The sequence below is a fragment of the Moschus berezovskii genome, chromosome 11, assembly GCF_049115385.1.
Source record: "Moschus berezovskii isolate FMDL1 chromosome 11, NW_MosBer_1.0, whole genome shotgun sequence".
In the NCBI taxonomy this organism is placed as follows: Eukaryota; Metazoa; Chordata; class Mammalia; order Artiodactyla; family Moschidae; genus Moschus; species Moschus berezovskii.
The window spans coordinates 59,238,457-59,262,050 of record NC_142470.1 but is presented as its reverse complement, the minus strand read 5'-3'; the positions used below and the strand labels follow the sequence as shown (position 1 = coordinate 59,262,050).

At 41.2% G+C, this 23,594-nt stretch overlaps 1 protein-coding gene across 3 annotated transcripts in view; it reads left to right on the top strand.

Moving 5' to 3' along the window:
- The first annotated feature begins 14,548 nt into the window (after positions 1–14,548).
- Positions 14,549–23,594, top strand: part of LOC129539296 (charged multivesicular body protein 3) — an 82,993-nt gene continuing 73,947 nt past the window's right edge. The window contains exons 1-2 of one of the 3 annotated variants that reach the window (XM_088841359.1): positions 14,549–15,790; positions 18,130–18,269. In XM_088841359.1, the coding sequence (XP_088697485.1) occupies positions 15,565–15,790; positions 18,130–18,269 (366 nt within the window). In that variant the 5' untranslated portion in view covers positions 14,549–15,564. Of the gene's footprint in view, positions 15,791–18,129; positions 18,270–20,040; positions 20,171–23,594 lie in introns of those variants that run through there. The other 2 variants (XM_088841361.1, XM_088841360.1) reach the window with 2 other exon arrangements.

Below are 23,594 nucleotides of genomic sequence, written 5' to 3'. Positions count from 1 at the left end.
ACCGGATGCTATGATCTTAGTTTTCTGAATGTTGAGCATTAAGCCAACTTTTTCACTCTCCTATTTCACTTTCATCAAGAGGCTCTTTAGTTCTTCTTCACTTTCTGCCATAAGGATGGTGTCATCTGCATATCTGTGGTTATTGATATTTCTCCTGGCAATCTTGATTCCAGCTTATGCTTCATCCAGCCCAGCGTTCCTCATGATGTACTCTGCATATAAGTTAAATAAGCAGGGTGACAATATACAGCCTTGACGTACTCCTTTTCCTATTTGGAACCAGTTTGTTGTTCCGTGTGTAAAAGAAAATGGCAACCCACTCCAGTACTCTTGCCTAGAGAATTCCATGGACAGAGGATCCTGGTGGGCTGCTGTCCTTGGGGTCGCAAAGAGTCGGACATGACTGAAGCGACTTAGCATGCATGCATACATGTTGTTCCATGTCCAGTTGTAACTGTTGCTTCCTCACCTTCATACAAATTTCTCAAGCGGCAGGTCAGGTGGTCTGGTATTCCCATCTCTTTCAGAATTTTCCACAATTTATGGTGATCCACACAGTCAAAGGCTTTGGCATAGTCAATAAAGCAGAAATAGCTTTTTTGATGATCCAGTGGATGTTGGCAATTTGATCTCTGGTTCCTCTGCCCTTTCTAAAACCAGCTTGAACATATTGTTGAAGCCTGGCTTGGAAAATTTTGAGCATTAGTTTACCAGTGTGTGAGATGAGTGCAATTGTGTGGTAGTTTGAGCATTCTTTTGACATTGCCTTTCTTTGGGATTGGAATGAAGACTGACCTTTTCCAGTCCTGTGGCCACTGCTGAGTTTTCCAAATGCGCTGGCATATGGAGTGCAGCACTTTCACAGCATCATCTTTCAGGATTTGAAAGAGCTCAACTGGAATTCCATCACCTCCACTAGCTTTGTTCATAGTGATGCCTCCTAACGCCCACTTGACTTCACATTCCAGGATGTCTGGCTCTAGGTGAGTGATCACACCATCATGGTTATCTGGGTCATGAAATTCTTTTTTGTACAGTTCTTCTGTGTATTCTTGCCACCTCTTCTTAATATCTTCTGCTTCTGTTAAGTCCATACCATTTCTGTCCTTTATTGAGCCCATCTTTGCATGAATGCAGAGTACATCATGAGGAATGCTGGGCTGGAAGAAGCACAAGCTGGAATCAAGATTGCCCGGAGAAATATCAATAACCTCAGATATGCAGATAACACTACCCTTATGGCAGAAAGTGAAGAGGAACTCAAAAGCCTCTTGATGAAAGTGAAAGAGGAGAGTGAAAAGGTTGGCTTGAAGTTCAACATTCAGAAAACAAAGATCATGGCATCTGGTCCCATCACTTCATGGGAAATAGATGGAAAAACAGTGGAAACAGTGTCAGACTTTATTTTTTGGGGCTCCAAAATCACTGCAGATGCTGATTGCAGCCATGAAATTAAAAGACGCTTGCTCCTTGGAAGGAAAGTTATGACCAACCTTGATAGTATATTAAAAAGCAGAGACATTACTTTGCCAACCAAGGTCCGTCTAGTCAAGGCAATGGTTTTTCCCGTGGTCATGTATGGATGTGAGAGTTGGACTGTGAAGAAAGCTGATCACCGAAGAATTGATGCTTTTGAACTGTGGTGTTGGAGAAGACTCTTTGAGAGTCCCTTATACTGCAAGGAGATCCAACCAGTCCATTCTAAAGGAGTTCAATCCTGGGTGTTCATTGGAGGGACTGATGCTAAAGCTGAAACTGCAATACTTTGGCCACCTCATGCGACGAGTTGACTCACTGGAAAAGACTCTGATGCTGGGAAAGGTTGTGGGTGGGAGGAGAAGGGGACGACGGAGAATGAGATGGCTGAATGGCATCACCGACTCTGTGGACATGAGTTTGAGTGAACTCCAGGAGTTGGTGATGGACAGGGAGGCCTGGCATGCTGTGATTCATGGGGTCGCAGAGAGTCGGACACGACTGAGCGACCGAACTGAACTGAACTGAACTTGCATGAAATGTTCCCTTGGCATCTCTAATTTTCTTGAAGAGATCTATAGTCTCTCCTACTCTGTTGTTTTCCTCTATTTCTTTGCACTGAACACTGAGGAAGGCTTTCTTATTTCTCCTTGCTATTCTTTGGAACTCTGCATTCAAATGGGTATATCTTTCCTTTTCTCCTTTGCTTTCACTTCTCTTCTTTTCACAGCTATTTGTAAGGCTTCCTTGGACAGCCATTTTGTTTTTTTTTTTCATTTCTTTTCCTTGAGGATGGTCTTGATCCCTGTCTCCTGTACAATTTCACAAACCTCTGTCCATAGTTCTTGAGGGACTCTGTCTATTAGATTTAGTCCCTTAAATCTTTTTCTCACTTCCACTGTATAATCGTAAGGGATTTGATTTAGGTCATATCTGAATGGTCTTGTGGTTTTTCCTACTTTCTTCAATTTAAGTCTGAATTTGGCAATAAGGAGTTCATGGTCTAAGTCACAGTCAGCTCCTGGCCTTGTTTTTGCTGACTATATAGAGCTTCTCCATCTTTGGCTGCAAAAAATATAATCAGTCTGATTTCGGTATTGACCATCTGGTGATGTCCATGTGTAGAGTCTTCTTTTGTGTTGTTGGAAGAGGGTGTTTACTATGACCAGTGCATTCTCTTGGCAAAACTCTATTAGCTTTTGTCCTGCTTCATTCTGTACTCCAAGGACAATTTTGCCTGTTACTCCCGGTGTTTCTTGACTTCCTACTTTTGCATTCCAGTCCTCTATAATGAAAAGGACATCTTTTTTGTGTGTTAGTTCTAAAAGGTCTTGTAGGTCTTCATAGAACCATTCAACTTCAGCTTCTTCAGCATTACTGGTCGGGCACAGACTTGGATTACCATGATGTTGAATGGTTTGCCTTGGAAACAAACAAGAGATCATTCTGTCGTTTCTGATTGCATCCAAGTACTGAATTTTGGACTCAGGGATCAGTAGAGTTAGCAGCTCTTATTCAGAAATCCTGCAAAGATAGTTATTCTGCTTACAGTGGTGAAGAACACAGTTATTAAGTCAAATTAGCCATGTGACCCAGAACTTTTCCTACTAATTTTGAAATTAGTTCCTACTAGAATCTAGGACCATCTAGTGATGGTCAACACTGAAATCAGATTGATTATATTCTTTGTAGCCAAAGATAGAGAAGCTCTACACAGTTAACAAAAACAAGACCAGGAGCTGACTGTGGCTCAGATCATGAACTCCTTATTGCCAAATACAGACTTAAATTGAAGAAAGTAGGGAAAACCACTAGACCATTCAGATATGACCTAAATCAAATCCTTTCTGATTATACAGTGGAAGTGAGAAATAGATTTAAGGGACTACATCTAATAGAGTGCCTGATGAACTATGGACGGAGGTCCGTGACATTGTACAGGAGACAGGGACCAAGACTATCCCCATGGAAAAGAAATGCAAAAAAGCAAAATGGCTGTCTGGGGAGGCCTTACAAATAGCTGTGAAAAGAAAAGAAGCAAAAAGCAAAGGAGAAAAGGAAAGATATAAGCATCTGAATGCAGAGTTCCAAAGAATAACAAGGAGAGATAAGAAAGCCTTCCTCAGTGATCAATGCAAGGAAATAGAAGAAAACAACAGAACAGGAAAGACTAGAGATCTCTTCAAGAAAATTAGAGATACCAAAGGAACATTTTATGCAAAGATGGGCTCGATAAAGGACAAAAATGGTACGGACCTAACAGAAGCAGAAGATATTAAGAAGAGGTGGCAAGAATACACAGCAGAACTGTACAAAAAAGATCTTCATGACCCAGATAATCACAATGGTGTGATCACTCACCTAGAACCAGACATCCTGGAATGTGAAGTCAAGTGGGCCTTAGAAAGCATCACTATGAACACTCACTAGTGGAGGTGATGGAATTCCAGTTGAGCTCTTTCAAATCCTGAAAGATGATGCTATGAAAGTGCTGCACTCCATATGCCAGCGCATTTGGAAAACTCAGCAGTGGCCACAGGACTGGAAAAGGTCAGTCTTCATTCCAATCCCAAAGAAAGGCAATGCCAAAGAATGCTCAAACTACCACACAATTGTACTCATCTCACACACTAGTAAACTGATGCTCAAAATTCTCCAAGCCAGGCTTCAGCAATACGTGAACTGTGAACTTCCAGATGTTCAAGTTGGTTTTAGAAAAGGCAAAGGAACCAGAGATCAAATTGCCAACATCTGCTGGATCATGGAAAAAGCAAGAGAGTTCCAGAAAAACATCCATTTCTGCTTTATTGTCTATGCCAAAGCCTTTGACTGTGTGGATCACAATAAACTGTGGACAATTCTGAAAGAGAGGGGAATACCAGGCCACCTGACCTGCCTCTTGAGAAACCTATATGCAGGTCAGGAAGCAACAGTTAGAACTGGACATGGAACAACAGACTGCTTCCAAATAGGAAAAGGAGTACGTCAAGGCTGTATATTGTCACCCTATTTATTTAACTTATATGCAGAATACATCATGAGGAATGCTGGGCTGGAGGAAGCACAAGCTGAAATCAAGATTGCTGGGAGAAATATCAATAACCTCAGATATGCAGATGAGAAGGAAATGGCAACCCACTCCAGTGTTCTTGCCTGGAGAATCCCAGGGACGGGGGAGCCTGGTGGGCTTCCGTATATGGGATCACACAGAGTCGGACACGACTGAAGTGACTTAGCAGATATGCAGATGACACCACCCTTATGGCAGAAAGTGAAGAGGACATAAAAAGCCTCTTGATGAAAGTGAAAGAGGAAAGTGAAAAAGTTGGCTTAAAGCTCAACATTCAGAAAACTAAGATCATGGCATCTGGTCCCATCACTTCATGGGAAATAGATGGGAAACAGTGGAAACAGTGTCAGACTTTTTTTGGGGGGCTCCAAGATCACTGCAGATGCTGATTCCAGTCATGAAATTAAAAGACGCTTACTCCTTGGAAGGAAAGTTATGACCAACCTAGATAGCACATTAAAAAGCAGAGACATTATTTTGCCATCAAAGGTCCGACTAATCAAGGCTATGGTTTTTCCTGTGGTCATGTATGGATGTGAGAGTTGGACTGTGAAGAAAGCTGAGCGCCGAAGAATTGATGCTTTTGAACTGTGGTGTTGCAGAAGACTCTTGAGAGTCCCTTGGACTGCAAGGAGATCCAACCAGCCCATTCTAAAGGAGATCAGTCCTGGGTGTTCTTTGGAAGGACTGATGCTAAAGCTGAAACTCTAATACTTTGGCCACCTCATGAGAAGAATTGACTCACTGGTAAAAACTCTGATGCTTTGAGGGATTGGGGGTGGGAGGAGAAGGGGACAGCAGAGAATAAGATGGTTGGATGGCATCACCGACTCAATGGACGTGAGTCTGAGTGAACTCTGGGAGTTGGTGATGGACAGGGAGGCCTGGCGTGCTGTGCCTCATGGGATAGCAAAGAATCGGACACGACTGAGGGACTGAACTGAACTGAGAATCTAGGAAAACTGAACAACCATTTGGTCTAGCTTCTGTTTCCTAGCTAGTTAAATTTAATGTAAATCATAGAAGAGAGATGGAGGGTCAAAGATTCCATAATGATAATTTCCTTCTCCTGTATTTATTTTCTTTATCCTCAGGAAATTGTTTCTCATATCCAACTAAAAATTTTGTTTAATTTAATTTCCTTTTATCCTGCTCTTTTCAGTTACTTTGATGAACTGGTCAAAAGAATTGGTCAAAATATTAAAGCAAAAACTCTATATCATAGGAAAAGTTTAGGACCTTAATGTTACAAAAAACATTTTCGAGACTTCCTGGTGGTCCAGTGATTAACCTGGTTGAGGGTTTCCCAGATGGTGCTAGTGATAAAAAATCTTCCTGCCAGTGCTGAAGACATAAGAGACACCAGTTCGATCCTTGAGTTGGAAAGATCCCCTGGAGTGGGGCATGGCAAACCACTACAGTATTCTTGCCTGGAGAATCCCAAGGATGGAGGAGCCTGGTGGGCTACAGTCCACGGGGTCGCAGAGTGGGACATGACTGAAGCAACTTAGCACACAGGCACCAGTGGTGGAGACTCTGAATTTCCAGTGCAGGGGGTACAAGTTCCATCCCTGGTTGGGGAACTAAGATCCCACATGCCATGCAGGAAAGCCAAAAAACATTTGCATATCAGTACGTAAAAAAGGAAACATTTTACCTTTTTAAAATTTTTTTAGCAACATGGCAGATTGTATTAATACAGCCCCAACCTCAAGCCCAGCAGGACGTCTTTCTGAAAAACACAGAGACATGCTGAGTCTGCTGTATTATTTTCTGTATTTTTAAAATGCATTTTTAAATATTTCTAATTGTTTAAAACAAAAACATCTTAATTAAAAATGGTCTAAGGACACAGGCAATTCAAAAAGTAAAAATATACATGAACAATAAACTTACAAGGTGCAGAAAGAAGTAATTTATTATTCAAATACATAATTTAAACCCAAACAGCAATGAGATGTCATTGCAGACGTAAAATTGGCAAATACTTTTAAAAATGAAAATGCTAATCAAGGAAATCAAACATGAGCTTACAGTAGGATTATCAATTATACAAATTTGTTCATTGTGTGATAATAATGGGATTGTGCCTATTTCAGATTTTCTTTTTGATAATACTTACTTCCTATGTTTTCTATAATAAAAATGCATACTTTTATAACAATATACTCACCTTTAACTGAAAACAATACTGCTATTCTAAGGTTCTCTCTTATCTTTCTTTTCATGCTCACCAGCACCAACTTTTAAAATATTTCCTGTTTTCATTCTAAAATCAAATTTACCAAGGTTTTCAGGACTGCATTCATTTTCTTTATGTCCTTAATTCGGCTATGATTAGTTTTTAAATTATCCTATCAAAGCAGGTTTGAATTTTTTAAAAGCACTTTTATACCTTCTTCTTTAAATAATCAAGTCATATTTACCTTGCATTGTACCTAAAACATTCATTCACCACACTGACATTTTTTAAATTTCCTAGTATCTATGTTCTTTGTCCAAAAAACCAGATTTATTAAGTACCTTCTATGTATCCCTGGTGGCTCAGATGGTCAAGAATCTGTTTGCAATGCAGGAGACCGGGTTCAATCCTTAGATCGGGAAGATCCCCTGGAGAAGGGACTGGATACCTTCTCCAGTATTCTTACCTGGAGAATTCCATGGACAGTGGAGCCTGGCGAGCTACAGTCCTTGGGGTTGCAAACAGTCGGACACAACTGAGTGACTAACGCCTTTTCACACTTTTCATGTACTCTGGTACCATCCCTGTGTGTCATGCAATGCTGTATGTGTATCATGTATGTGGGCAAAGACACATATGTATGTTAATGCCCATTTGTATAAAACATGAGCCAGTAACTAAGCTTAGTGCCTTATCAGCTTCATTAAGTCCTCACAACAATTTTATAAGATGATTGTTTTATTTCTGTTTTACAGATAGGGCTTTGAGAGGGGCTATAATATGTCACGGAGAAGGCAATGGCAAGCCACGCCAGTACACTTGCCTGGAAAATCCCATGGATGGAGGAGCCTTGGTAGGCTGCAGTCCGTGGGGTCGCTAAGGGTCGGACATGACTGAGCGACTTCACTTTCACTTTTCACTTTCACACACTGGAGAAGGAAATGGCAACCCACTCCAGTGTTCTTGCCTGGAGAATCCCAGGGATGGGGGAGCCTGGTGAGCTTCCATCTATGGGGTCACACAGAGTCGGACACGACTGAAGTAACTTAGCAGCAGCATAATATGCCTGAGAATGGCTGAAAAGGGTAGGAGTTAAGCCTTGCAGATGGCATCCAGGAAGGGTAATGTAAAAAAATAAAACCATCTACAGCAGCTTATAACGTACCGCAAATGTGATAAAAAATAAAGGATTTTCTGGACCTTCACTGATTTCAATAAGTCCATCCCCCTCACTGGCTTCATGGGTATGTGACAAAGCAGAGTCTCGAGACCCCAGGTTCAGAGGGACTCTGTGGGTGCTTGGAGTTTAATTGTTGCCGTCTTGAAATTCTAAATAATTTTTTCTTTGGATTTGTGTTTTATAAGTGAGATCTGATGAACACTGGAGCATGTGCCAAGGGCTTGGAGCCTTTTGCTCACACGAGGTTTGCCTGCTGTCAACTCCCCATTTCCCGGCAGCTGGCCTGCCATCACCTGGTATCCAGGGCCCCTGCCCAAACTCATCCTCTCTACAACTGCCCTTCCCCACTGGGGCATTTCCATATTCTGCTTCCCAGGTGGTTCAGTGGTAATGAATGTGCCAACAGTGCAGGAGGTGCGGGGTTCAATCCCTGAGTCGGGAAGATCTCCTAGAGGAGGGCATGACAACCCACTCCAGTATTCTTGCCTGGGAAATCCCATGGACAGAGGAGCCTGCCGGGCTACGGTCTTTGGGGTCCAACAAAGAGTCAGACACAACTGAAGCAAGTTAGCATACACTCACGTCCTCTGCCCAAGAGAGAGTTACATACATTCAATCACAAATTTAAAAACATCTTAACAGATCCAGAGAATGGAAAGCAAGGAAAATCTTTATATAATAGCACTCCAATGACACTTTTTTCCTGCTTTTTTGAACAAGGGGCTTGCATTTTCATTTTGTCCTGGGTGGGAAAACTCTATAGCAATACCAGCTGTCTCATGGTCAGACTATGTGTCATTGTAGCTTCAGGTGATCAGGGGAGGGAATAGTTTACTTCAGGAGGAAAGGTCACTTATTGTTTGCTTACTTCCCTTATTTACCTTTGTCTTTAAAGTGTTTGTACAGGGTCCTCCTGCTTGCTTTTCCTGGTGTTGGAAGATGAGAGAACCAGTGATTCCTGGCCGGCTGACTGGCCAGGGGAGAAGGGCTGTGTATTAAACGGACGGCAACATACAAAGAGACCTGCCTTACAGGGTGCCTACCTCTCAGCTCTGTTGAAAGCCACATTTTGCAGCTATGTTTCTCCCAAAAAAGAGGTTCCTCCTTTTGAAGATTCCAGGTTATGTGCCAAATAGGTCTCCCAATGCCGCACTGGCTATTCCTGCTGATAATTGACTGTGTGTGTGTGTTCTGTCACTAAGTCATGTCTGGCTGTTTGTGACCCCAGGCTCCACTTTTAGCCTGCCAGGTTCCTCTGTCCATGGAATTTCCCAGGCAAGAATACTGAAGTGGGTTGCCATTTCCTTCTCCAGAGAATCTTCCTGACTTACGATTGAACCAGTGTCTCCTTCGTTGGCAGGTGGATTCTTTACTACTGAGCCACCAGATAAACCCAGGTAATGGCCTAGTGCACTGGAAAGTACAGCACGATACCAACGCTGTGATCAGCAAGGTCATTTCTACAGCCAAAGGACTGGATGGGCAGGACATGTTTCTGGAGAAGGCACCCAGGAAAGTCTGATTTTCTTACAGAGAAAAACAGTAATTACGTAATCAAAGAAATTACAGGAAAAACAGTCAAATTGCAACAGAAGCCAGAAGATAATGGATCAATGCCTCTAAAATTCTGAGGGGAAATTGTTTCCAATTTAGAAGTCTATACTTGGCAATACATTCAAATAGGAAGAGTAACTGAAGCTAATAAATGGTTTAAGAAAAAAAAATAGTATGTGTGCATGCTCAGTTGTGTCTGACTCTTTGCGACCCTCGGGACTGTAGCCCTCCAGGCTCCTCTGTCCACAGAGTTTCCCAGGCAAGTATACTGGAGTGGGTTGTCATTTCCTCCTGTAGGGAATCTGCCCAACCCAGGGATCGAACCCACTTCTGCATCTCCAGCACTGGCAGGTGGATTCTTTACCACCGAGCCACCTGGAAAGCCCTAAGAAAACAATATGCTTTTACTCAAGATAGAGAAAAGACATGATAAAGCAACTACAGCAAAAATGTTAGCAATTGGTGGATTGGTTAAGGGTATTAAGGAGATTTTTGTCTTCCAAGTTTTTGTTTTGGAAAAAAAGAATAAGAATAGAATAAAGGAATTTTTAGGTGTGTAAGGTCTCCAAAGTTCACTTTCTTACTAAATCACTGTAGCTGTTGTGTTCCATGCAAACAAGGAAGTGAAAAAACAAAGTACAATCATGGGATCAAAAAAAAAAAAAAAACAGAGTCTAACATGGAAGAGAAGTGAAGGGTAGTCCTGGGATGACAGCTATGTAATTGGTCTGGGGGGAAACCAGTCTACCAAGATCAGGAAGACCACAGACAGAAGGCTTATTTCAAATAAAATATGGAATTGATAAATTAGACATCTGAGGGGTTTGATAGCTCAGACAGAGAGTTTGGGAATGAATAAGTGGACAGGGCCTTAGAAAATAGAACAAACCAAAATTTGAGTTAATTATTAACTCCAGGGAAAATGAACAATTGCACCAGAAGGGAAATATAAATGATGTGGTTCAGTCATGAACAAGATTTATATGGATGCATTAATATAAAAATGAACATATAATATAATCACATTGGGAATGAGGGGCAGGAAATGGTGTGTGAATGGAGGATATAAAAGAGATCATTCTTCATCTTCCATGGTAAGAAATCAATAGATAATGTATAAATATGGAAAAATCAAGAAAAGCAACAGAAGTCTATTATTTGGAAATAGAAAGGTAAACATGAGAAAAATGCTTAATAGAATTGAAGGCTGTTACTTCTGAGGAATGGGAATCAGAGTGAGAAGGGATAAGCAGAGTATCTGGATTTGCCTGGGGTAGTCCCAGTTTGTCCTTGATAGTTTGGCATAATTTTGTTACCATTGCCCCTTTCACTCTCAAAATTGTCCCAACTTTGAAGTCTTGAAATGTTCTTTGATTTGGATAATACTTTGACTTTTTTTTTTAAAAAGAGCTTCCTTGGTAGCTCAGATGGTAAAGAATATGCCTGCAATTCAGGAGACCCAGGTTCAATCCCTGGGTGGGAAAGATCCCTTGGAGAAGGAAATGGCAACCCACTCCAGTACTCTAACCTGAAGAATTCTATGGACAGAGGAACCTGGTGGGCTACAGTCCATGAGTTTGCAAGGAGTTGGACACAAAGAGAAATTAACACTTTGATAAAAATAAAATTCAAAGAGGCTCTTTGGACCCTAAATTAAATAATCTCATTTCATCCAGGTCAACCAGAGACACTGACTTTCCTTTTCCCTAAAATTAATTCTTTATTTTAAATTAAATACAAGCAGTATGTCTGTTTCAAAGCAATTTTACATTCACTACCTTATTTAATCCTTACAGTAAATGGCTCCATGGGGTAAGCAAACTATCCCATTATATAGGTGACAAAAAGGAGGTTTAGAGCCATCTTGTTGACTTCTTAACAAGGTGACACAGTAGTAGATATTAGTCTATCCTGGACCAAGCCCTCTAATTCTGGTTCCCATGCTTTTTTCACAATACCAAATGACAAGGCATTTCAGCTATCCCACGAATAAGAATCTGAGATATAAAATCAAGAACCCAGACTAGCAGGCTAGCTGTTAGAAAAACCAGACTACGAAAAACAATAAATAATCCAAACATTCTTTTGTCATCTTGGTCTTTGACCAGAAATTCTACTTAATCTGCCCAGTTGAGCAGAGTGGACACTGAAATCGTCCTCCTGGGATCCCACATGCCACAACAAAGTGTTTGCATGTTGCAACTAAAGATTCCACTTGCCGCTGTGAAGACCCCACATGCTGCAACTAAGACCCTGTGCAACCACATAAAGAAATATATTTTTTGAAAGTGAAGAAGAACTGAAGAGCCTCTTGATGAAAGTGAAAGAGGAGAGTGAAAAAGTTGGCTTAAAACTCAACATTCAGAAAACTAAGATCATGGCATCCTGTCCCATCACTTCATGGCAAATAGATGGTGAAACAGTGGAAACAGTGACAGACTTTATTTTTGGGGGCTCCAAAATCATTGCAGATGGTAATTGCAGCCATGAAATTAAAAGACACTTGCTCCTTGGAAGGGAAGTTATAACCAACCTAGACAGCATATTAAAAAGCAGAGACATTACATTGCCAACAAAGGTCCATCTAGTCAAAGCTATGGTTTTCCAGTGGTCATGTATGGATGTGAAAGTTGGACTATAAAGAAATTTGAGCACCGAAGAATTGATGCTTTTGAACTATGGTGTTAGAGAAGACTATTGAGAGTCCCTTGAACTGCAAGGAGATCCAACCAGTCCATCCTAAAGGAAATCAGTCCTGAATGCTCATTGGAAGGACTGATGCTGAATACTCCAATACTTTGGCCACCTGATTTGAAGAACTGACTCTTTGGAAAAGACCCTGATGCTGGGAAAAATTGAAGGTGGGAGGAGAAGGGGACGACAGAGGATGAGATGGTTGGATGGCATCACTGACTGGATGGACGTGAGTTTGAGTAAGCTCTGGGAGTTGGTGAGGGACAGGGAAGACTGGCGTGCTGCAGTCCATGGGGTTGCAAAGAGTCAGACATGACTGAGCTACTGAACTGAACTGAAGTAAACCTTGAGAGCACAAGGCCACAGCTGTTGGGATGGGACGCAGTTAAACACAAAATGTCAAAAGTGTTCTTTAATAACTCCTTTCCAGTCCTCACCTCAATTTTCCCCACCTGCCCCTCTAAGAACCTGCCTGCCAATACAGGAGACAGAAGAGATGTGGGTTTGATCCCTGGTCGAGAAGATTCCATGGCGGAGGAAATGGCAACCTACTCCAGTATTTTTGCCTGGAGAAGCCCATGGACAGAGGAACCTGGTGGGTTACAGTCCATAGGGTTGCAAAGAGTCAGGACTGAAGCTACTTAGCACACACATGCCCCTCTTTCATAATTGTATTTGAGTTTTCGGTCAGTCTTTCCTCACCAGTGAGTACAATTTGAGGTGAAGAATCTCATTTTATATGTCAGAATTTGGACAGCAATATTATCCAGTAACACATCACTGTGACATGCCCAAGGATTCTGAAATTTCAGAACCAAGCATTTTAGAACGTCTAATATAGTCTCCCACGTTGATCTGCCAGCCCCAGAAGCAAAGCCACACTGAGGCTAGTTAAGACACAGAAGCAGAGGCCAAGAGCTGACTATACATGTCCACACTCCTCTGATTCTTTCTCCCTGCCCTGTGTCAGTCCCTACTAAATCCTCTTCCAGCAGCTGGACATTGAGATGCCCTTGTTTCCTTTATTTTAAAAGGGTACCACTCTGAGGCTACATTCTCACGGACTATTCTTTGCCTTCCATTCCTAATTGGCTCCAAGACTGAGCCAAACCCCCATTCTTCCTACAACTTTCCCCCCTAGTTCAAGACATTCAATAGCTTTGCACAATAGCTAACATTTCTCTTGTAATTTCTCGGTCTTTTTCTTCCTCATAAGGGGACTGGTAGAAGTCAGCCTTCCTGATTTTATGTATGCAACCCCCTTCTCCCTCAAGACTGGCACAGAGATTGACATGAAGAGTAGGTTCTATTGGGGTTAAATACAGAACCTCCTACTGTGTGCTCAACCACATTAGTCATTTCATACAAGTTCCTCTCGCTAGCGGTGCCTTACTCAGGGAGGGTAAGGGAAGAAAACAGCAAGGAAACTTTGCACTGGTACATATCCACAGGCAACAACCCCTTGTCCTGGGAACTCAGTGTTTCATTCAATACCTGGCTTTTTTTATCACTCCTGAGACTGAAAAGGCAAGGAGTGAGGAGGGCCTTGAAATGGACAGGGACTGGTGCGCCTAACTCTGGTTCTCCTTTTGACCAAACTTCTTCCAACCCATAAACGTACAAGCTGCTACATCCTCACCTAAAGATGGCAAATCATTGTTTTCCGGGTTTCACCTTCTATCACCTCAAACCAACTGTGCCACGATTTCCCCAGTTAACCAGGACTTGGCAAAAACGTACCTTTTGATTTTTACCTGTTTTAAGAGGATAATTGTTCTGTCGCTATTTGCATGTCTGACTCTTTGAGACCCCCTGGACTGCAGCACACCAGGCTTCCCTGTCCTTCACTATCTCAGGGAGCTTGCTCAAAGTCAAGTCCATTGAATCAGTGATGACATCCAACCATCTCCTTCTGGGTCGTCCCCTTCTCCTGCCCTCAAATTTCCCAGCACCAGGGTCTTTTCTAATGAATAGGTTCTTCGCATCAAATAGCCAAAGTATTTGGAGCTTCAGCATCAGGACTTCCAATGAATATTCAGGGTTGATTTCCTTTAGGATTGACTAGTTTGAATTAACTGCCCCATTTTCACCGAAAAATACACAAAGCTACACAGTGCTAAGTCCAACCCTCAGACAAGATCAATCACTAAAACACGTGCAAGGCAAAAGAAAGGAGAGAGAAAAAGGCACTGGAGAGGCAACTTCGGGAGCGCTGTGGAGGACGCCCCGCGTCTGCGGATGGGCTCCGCTTGCTGGAGCCCCTAGGCTGGGGCGCCCAGTTCCTTCCCCGCACCCGCCCCTTCTCCACGCCGCCCGCGGGCGCTCCCCTCTTGGCCCCGCCCTCGCCCCGCCCCGCCGCCGACGTCAGTTGTTATGTCTCGGCTCCGGCCGCGGCCGCAGCTGATCCTCCACTCCGTAGGCGACGGTCGCGGCCTCGTGAGGTGGCGGGGGCGTCGGGGACGGCGGCCGGGACCCGCGCCGCCCATCCGAGCCGGGCGGGAGCTTCGTGACCGGGAGGCCGCCCGATAGCCGTCCCGGGGAGCCGTCTGGGGTCTATTTCTGCTTTTTTACCCTCCCGGACCGTCGTCTCGCGCGCCCCCATTTCCTTCTGCAGAGACTGCGACGCCCCCTCCCGGGCCGGGCCGCCTCGCGGTGCCCGCCCGCCTGAAAGGCGCAGCCCTCCGGCGTGAGCGAACCTGGAGCCGCCGCCGTCGCCGTGTCCGCCGCGCTTCTCGCGGAGCCTGGGCGGCCGGCGGGGCCTGGAGCCTGGGCGCCGGGCGCGGCGCTGCAGCGGCCGCTCCTCCCCGCGCTGGGCCCCGGGCCTGGCCCGGCCGAGCGCCGCGCCCTCCTGACCGCGGCCGCTGGAGCCCGGCCTTTTGCCCAGCCGGCCCCAACCGCCTCCTGGGCCCGCCGTCGTCCGGCCCCGGCCTGCAGCCTGACCCCCTCTTCCTTTGTGGACCTGAATGATTTTTTTTTTTTTTTGGTCTCCCCCTTCCCTAAGATCACGGTGCTGGAAGGCCGACCCCGCCACCTCGATCAGTGCCTCCCCGCCCGGGGAAACGGCCCTCCTCTTGTTTGTCCCCGCGGGCTCTTCCCGCGCCGCCCTCCTGTCGGGGTTTAATTGATGGAGTTTTTTTAGTCCCCCCTCCCCCACTTTTTTTTCTCGCCTCTTGACAGGAAGGCCCCGCGCGAGTCCCTGCGTCTCTGCCCCTGGTCATCTGTTCCTCACCCCCACGCATACCACCCCCCACCCAGCCCGGTCCACCTGTCTCCCGCCGGGGATGGCCCCGCGGTGACGGCAGCCAGGACCCCACGGCGAGCTGGTGCCCTCGCCCACGCACCCCCCGAGTCTACCCTCCTCCTCTCCGTATTCTGAGCTTTCTGGAAAGAGAGGAGACGCAGGGGAAGATGTGGCTGAAGCTTTTTTTCTTGCTCCTCTATTTTCTGGTCCTTTTCGTCCTGGCCAGGTTTTTTGAGGCCATTGTGTGGTATGAAACTGGCATCTTTGCCACCCAGCTGGTGGATCCGGTGGCGCTGAGCTTCAAGAAGCTGAAGACCATCCTGGAGTGTCGGGGGCTGGGGTATTCGGGGTTGCCTGAGAAGAAGGATGTCCGGGAACTGGTGGAAAAGTCAGGCAAGTATCTGCTCCCCGAGGGTTCCCTCTACTCGTGGGCGAGAGGGGTGGTCTCCCAGGATGAGTCGATACCTCGAAGGGTTAAGTAGATTACTTCCAGAGCCGCCTAGATTTTCTCTGTCCAGTTTTTCTAACAACAACAAAAAAAGGAGTAAACCCCAGTTTTCAGAAGGGGCCTTGAATTATTTGTAGGGGTGTTGGCGCGTCTTCCTAAGATTATTTTAAAATAACAGTTTCAAGTGCAGCTTCTTAGCGTTGTTTACGGAGTGGTTTTCTCAAAATTCGGAAATGTCAACCAGTCACAAACTGGAAAGCATGATTTGTCAGTTGAAATTCATAAGGCTATCAGACAAGAAGAACCCCCAAAACGTTGTCTATGGATCGAAGCATTTGTCACCGTAGTAATAGCAAATTACCTGGAGGGAAAAACATTCCTGAAATATTTAATATCAAGCATTTAGGCCTAGGATTTCAATTTTATTTTTTCTTCCAATTTTATTGAGATATAATTGACGTGCAGCACTGTACAAGTTTAAGGTGTGTAGCATGATGATTTACATACGTCATGAAATGGTTATCACAGTAAGTTTAGTGAACATCGGATGCCAAATTAAATGGAAAAACATTTTTTTAAAGATTTAAATTTGAAAAGAGTTTAAATTTTGAGAAAGTGTACATAGCGCAGTATTAGCTTTCATACTTTAAATTTGGTGAAAATAAGGTGATTTTTTTTGTGGAATGCTTACCTTGTTTGTTTTGAAAGAGTCTTTTTCTATTTCTGTAATGATTTTTTTTTAACTGTATTTTGGATGAAAACTAGTTTTTCCCTTCTGTACCACAAGCACTGCTGTATCAACTTAAATGGGTTGAGAAATAGAACTGAGCCAAGAGACATTTAACATGTTAATGCATGCAATTGCAATAACTGTTAGTTTTGGGGTAGGATTTGAGTGAGAAATACGCTTAATTTTTTTTCACCCCTGGACAAAATATATCTTTGTTTAGACACACTTCCTGGAAAGGGTCGGGGGGGGGGGGCTACTGTAATTTGAGAAAGGCATTTTTGGGTTGCAGTAGGAAGCAGTTGAAACTGATAGTTAACTTTTTTGTTGTTTCAGGTATATCTGTCACCTGTGTGTCTTTTATAAGACAGTTCTTTTCCTTATTTAGTATCTTACAGCCATGCAGTGTGGTACAAGAATACTAACTTCAGAGGACTTTGGCACCCACATGTTTGTTGGTTACGGTTAGAATCATTACTGGGACAGAAGAGTAAACATTCTCTGTAAAAGTGATACATTTTTTCTTTAAAGAAAACATAAAATTGTGTGTTATTTGCATAAAATTGTGCCTCTTGTTTACTGACTGGTTTTTGATTACTTTTATTTCTCCCATGGCTGGGGTGTAGTGTAGAGGGAATAGAGTAAGGTAAAAGATCTCTAACAAACTCTCTAGGTTTAGAAATAAAAAGTGCCTTAACTGCCCAAGCCAAATATTTTTCATTATAAAGTGATTTGATAACACATGTTTTTTCTTTTGATTTTGATTTTATTTCGCATTGCCTTCCTTTGGCCCTAAAAATGCTTGTAACTTTGAGCATACAGAGTGCACATAATATTTAAAGAATACACACAGCCCACAAAAATATGGCTCTGATCCCATGTTTTATAGCACATCCCACAATTTATAAAGCAGTTTAACTTTATAGTTTAAGTATTTGCTGTGAATGTTTTTGCTGCTATCATCATGATATGGCGCTTGTTTTTGCCTTGTGAACAGTTGACAAAAGTTAATTTGATGGTAGTGTTTTTATTTACTTATTATTTGATAATACAAACTCTAAATTTGCACTGTAAATGTGCATGAATATGAAATTTGTTCTTATAGATAATCTTTTGTATCTGACCTTCAAGTCACATAAGCCTTGTTGTTATTTTATGCAGGGGATGACGGTCAATTTTGTAAGCCCATTTCTAATTCTTGTAAGTCAGAAGTATATAAATCATACTATTTAAAAATTTAAGTAGTATATTTAAATCCAGTATTTAAATAAAATACCTGGACACAAGCTAAATAATACTGTGATGGCTTTGGAGGCTGATATAAATTCAGTAATTTTCTAATGAATTATGTGATAACCCCAAGTCTGTTTTGTTCATTTTTGCCTGACACATAGAAGGTTCTTTCATAATTAATGAATGTGTGAATATTAAACAGATGTATTCATGTTCTACACTTCTGTAGAATGCAACGAAAGTACAATGACATCATGTAAAATAGAATTAATTATTGAAACATGAGATTTTTGAAATCTTATTAATGTTTTTTCTTTTCTTCAGGTGACCTGATGGAAGGTGAGCTTTATTCTGCACTCAAAGAAGAAGAAGCATCTGAATCTGTTTCTAGTACCAATTTCAGTGGTGAAATGCACTTCTATGAGCTTGTAGAAGACACAAAAGATGGCATCTGGCTGGTTCAGGTATTAGAAACAGTGATAGAAGTGAAATAATTGTTACCAAAATAGTAGTCACCAGCTGGTGACCCTTGTGTGTACTTGTGTCATCTTTCTTAGACATAATCAGTTCTCATGGGGAGGCTTCAGTATCCACTTAAAGAGGTTTTGCAGACCAAGGAAAATGAACATTAATTAAAGAGTGGGGGACGGGAAGTGGTAGGGAAAGAAAGTTGGACTGTTTAGAATCAGGAGAAGCAAATCCATTTTTGTTGTCAGAGTTTCATTAAGAAACACATGTATTCCTTTTATTTAGTGATTTGTGCTTTTTCTACCAGTTTTATTCAGTGATCCAAATCATTTTTGTTTTTAAAGAAAAAACCCTAAAGTAAAAGTAAAGGAGTCCTTCTGTTAGGGAAATAGCCAACTGTGTGCCTATAGAAGAAGCAGTGTTGTGGGAAATGGTAGGGGGCTTACTACTTTGCTCATGAAATTGATGCGATTATAATTTTAGACCCTGCCTGTCAAAACTGAGATTTAGTTAGCAATTAGAATTTTAGAGCTATGAAGGGCCTTAAAAAAAAAATCATCTTTAATGCTTCTGAAAGTGTGGTTTATGTATCACTCATGGTAAATGAGTGGACACACATTATCATTTGAGTATTTTTCTGTAAAGTAGAAAAATCAGTATTATATTGAACATGTAATTTCATAAACATTGCTGAGAGAAAGTCTAAAGTTATTTAAATTTTTTTAAAGTAACTTCACTTAAAGTAACATCTTAAATAAATTAGCAACATTAATTCAGCTAAAATTATAATTATTGAACCAGGGTCAAATCCCAGGTCCCCTGATTTCTTGTCCAGTGTTCTTGCCATTTCACATTGGGGTTGGCAAAGTTTGGTTCAGGGCATAGGAAACAAAATAGCTGCTGCTTCATATTTCTTTTTTGAGACCAATGACTGCAAAATAAAGTAGAAAAAGCTGGGAGTTGAGAGACCTTAGCTGCGAATCTGGTTCTGTCACTGATTTGCAATATGATTGTGGACAGATTTTCTGTTGCACATGGCCTCAAATAAATACATTTACACCTGAAGAAGATAGAATAGTAGTCCCTTAGCTTAACTGTTGACGTTTGGAAATTCTTTAGGTGATTACATTGGCTATCACATGACCTTTCCTTTACTTGCAATCTTCCTATAGTATTTGACCATTTATCCTCCAGTTAATCTATTAATAATTTGACATTTTTAAAATTCAGCAAGCAGAAAAACTGTGAGGAACATATGGGTATGATTTATACATTATCCATCAAATTCTAGTCTATTTCTGTGTTATATTATTGATATTGAAAAAATAAACTGTAGCATCTTTAAAGCCTTAATTTATAAATAGTTATTCTGTTTCTTTTCCCAGATATTTAGTTCTGATAGTCTGATTGAGGAAGACTTGTGGGTTTGGTTTTGGTAATTTCAATTCTATTACTGAGATTGAACTGAACAGCCAGTCCCACTGCCCTTTGTGTTATGTTTGTCCATGTTTGTCATTGAACAGTCCCATAGAGATGAGTGATAAAGAGGCTGAACACCTTCCAAAACTGGAAAACCCATAGCAAAAGTCTGGAAATTCTTTTGGTGTATTAGAGTGTTGCCTATAGACAACAAACACATTCTGCTTCACTAATTCAAATATAGTCTTAGCTTCTAAATGATCTTTTTTTTTAATATTGTATTAAAGATAAGCATGGATTAAACTCCCTTAATACATTACAGAATTCATCCAGTTTATTCATCAGTTAATTGTGCACAAGACCAGAGATACACGAGAACATACACCAGCCTGACTCCTTGCTCTCTGAGGCAACTCACATTCCAGTTGGGAGAGGGAGGCACTAACTAAATAAATATTTAATATAACATCAGTTAATGGTAAGTGCTAAAACAAATAAGCAGGGTAAGGAGACAAGAGAGTGTCAAAGAATTCTCTAATGTGACATTTGAATGAAGTGAAGAACAAGTAATGAATAGTAGTGAATGTTAATGTTATAAATTCTTATCACTGAGTTATTTTTCCCTGAGAATGATTTTTTTAAACTTCATAAGTGTTAATAGTTAATGGTGCAGTAGGACACAGTTTTTCCAGTGACCTTCAAGATTTGCACTGAACACCACTGTCTGGCTTGTGTTCCCCTGGGCCAGTGGCTTGCATCTGTCAAATGGCTGCTTGGGTTGAAAGAACAGTCTCTGGCAGGACAACTGAGAAGACTGAGATAGAAACCTCAGTTACAGTGTGCTCAGCACTGGACTCACCAGCTCAGCTAATCGGCACAGACACTTTGGCTCTTAAAAAAAACTGTGTTGTTGTTTTTAATTGAAAATACCTTCTCAGAAGAGAAATATTCTCTCAATTGCTGTCCTTCTTTCAGTTCAGGTTATATTTCTTTGATCTTTTGTGAAGGACAGTATTCAGGGTTTCAGTTTTTAACTATTTGAATTATCAATCTTTTCTGTTTGTTTTGAAAGAAATTGACCCATTTCAGTTTGCTCTGTCATCGCTACTGTTGCTGTTTTAATCTGTGAGGGTGTGTAGAACCCAACCAATTCAATGTTCTTCATATTGCATTTATTTTAGGTAGCTTGTGTAAGAAATATTTAAGCATATCAAAATTCTTTTTATCTTTCCTCCCAGGTTTCTAATATCATTTTCTTACTCAGATAAATTATACTCTCCTTTTGTGTTTATTGAAGGAAAATGTAATTAGGTAGCATATAATTGATAATAGCACTTTATACTTCATATATTATGTTATTGAAGGGATGTCTCGGTATACTGATTTAGGGGGGAAAGTGACTTTAATAAATGGATATTGTTGTTGTTTAGTTGCCACATTATGTCTAATTCTGTGACCCCATGGACAGTATGTAGTCCTCAGGGCTCCTTTGTCTGTGGGATTTCCCAGGCAAGAATACTGGTTGTTGTTGTTCAGAAAACAGAATACTGTTGCTAAGTCATGTCCAACTCTTTGTGACCCCATGAATCCCTGTCCTTCACTGTCTCCACTGTGATATAATAGTGGATAGAATACTGGAGTGGGTTGCCATTTCCTTCTCCAGGGGATCTTCCTGAACTAGGCATCAAACCCGCATCTCCTGTATCACAGGCAGATTCTTTATTGCTGAGCCACCAGGGAAGCCCAACATAAATGGGTGTATGACTTAGCTATTCCATTACTTAGTTCATTCTTTTTCCGGAATGGATTGGTAATCTAGATTGATTGATTACCTTTTTCGGTGACACTGCATGTGGAATGATACTACAAAAGGAAAAGTTAGTTTCTGTAATTTAATTAACTCATTCTGTATCCATTATGAGGAAGGAAATAGCAGCCCACTCCAGTATTCTTGCCTGGAAAATCCCGTGGACAGAGGAGCCTGGTGGGCTATAGTACATGGAGTCGCAGAGTCAAACATAGTTGAGCGACTAAGTACACACTACGATTTCTGTCTTCTCAGTAACTCATGAGGAGTTTATTTTCCGAATCATACATGTTGATGGTCTTCATATCTTTATGTTAATTGTTTTAAGATGTATTAGTGCTCATGAATTAGCCTTACATTAGAATATTAGCATGCTTCTTTTTAAAAAATATTTATTTATTTTATAGCATGCAGGATCTCTAGTTGTGGCACATAAACTCTTAGTTGCTGCATGTGGGATCAAACCTTGGCCCCCTGTATTGGGAGCACAGAGTCTTAGCCACTGGACCATCAGGGAAGTCCCTATATTTCTTTTCATGTGAAACTTTTCCATGGTTCTCCCATATTCTCTGTAATATGAGGTGGAAAGAACTAATTTTAGTTTATAAGGCAGCAGTACATATAGGACATATTTACCAATAAAACACTATGTAATCTATGAAAGAACAAGTCATCTTTTTTCAGTCAGCTCTTTCTAACTTTCTAAGTTTTCCTGCTATGTTCCTAACCTAACCTTGTATCTTTTATTAGTTATTTATTTCCAGTTGTATGGATTCTTTGATTCTACTGCCAACCAATCTTTTTAGCATCACAAATAGAAGTTTCTTTTCTTTCAAAAAATTCTTGCTCAGAGAGGCAGATAGAATAGTACATAGGCTTCTGAAATGAAGAAGTTAGCATACATTATGGGTTTTATGGATTTATCCTGTTCTTAACATTTCTATTTCTGTATTTTGACTTTTGTTCAAAGAAGTTGAAAGACGGACTGTGCTATCTGTTCTCTACTGACTCTGTCACATCATAAGGAATTTAACATCACTGTAGTTGAGGTAGCAATGAAAAGCATATGCTTTAAAGTAAAGCTGTAGGTCAATATTTATTGAAGTTATTATGTTAATATAGTTCCTGATTGGCTGAAAAGAGTTACTAGCTATTTTAAAACTTTATTTTTTTACTCCTAGATAGTAGTTTTGTTCAAGGAAATTCTAACTTTTTTATTGTTCTCGTTGCACAATGTAAAGGTGAAATACTTGGTAAGTCTTCCTTTATTTTGTATTAGTGAAAAGTTTTTGCTTGTGTTTACTCATAATGAAAGCTTGTGAGACTACTAAAGAATTAAATGCTATTGAGTTTTGATTTTATCAGTTAACCATCTTCACTTAATGATCTTATACAGTTTTCATATATATATTTAGATTGTCTATGATTTTTTTAAAGTAGAAAACTCCTTGCTATAATGCAATATTGAGAGATGCAGAAAATACCATAGTTCTACACTCCTTTTATATAGTTATTTAATTTAGCCTCCATGTTGTATAAGGATTGACAGTATTAAAAGGTATATAACAAATTATTCTGATTAGTAATAAAACCCACCTCTGAAAAATAGGCAAAAATGTGTAGGTTTTTTTCTTATACAAATGTCATACATGTGGAAGGGACCCAGCAATAACCCGAGACCCTGTTTCTCTTGGGAAGCTTAAATGGACTGTACAAGTTCGACATGAGAAAATATGGGAATTTAGCGTTTCACACTATCCAACTCAGTTCCTTCCAGTGTGTGCTGAACCCAGTGTCATGAAGGGCAATTGTTAGCATCTCTTCCCAACTCCACATTTAGAAATATCACTTTAGTAACTTGAAATCAGCTGTGTGGGAGGAAATCTGTAAATGATAGAAATCAGGACTTCTGTTTTCTTCTAGAGAGCTCATAGTTAAACATTTACCAGCCAACCGCTGGTTTCATCCATTCATCCAACCATCTAACAAATATTTATTGAAATATAATGTGTGCCAGCTGAACCTTGTGAGGAGGTCAAAAAAGATGAGTAACCTACAGTCTGTGCCATAAAACAGCTTACTGTTTGGTTTACTA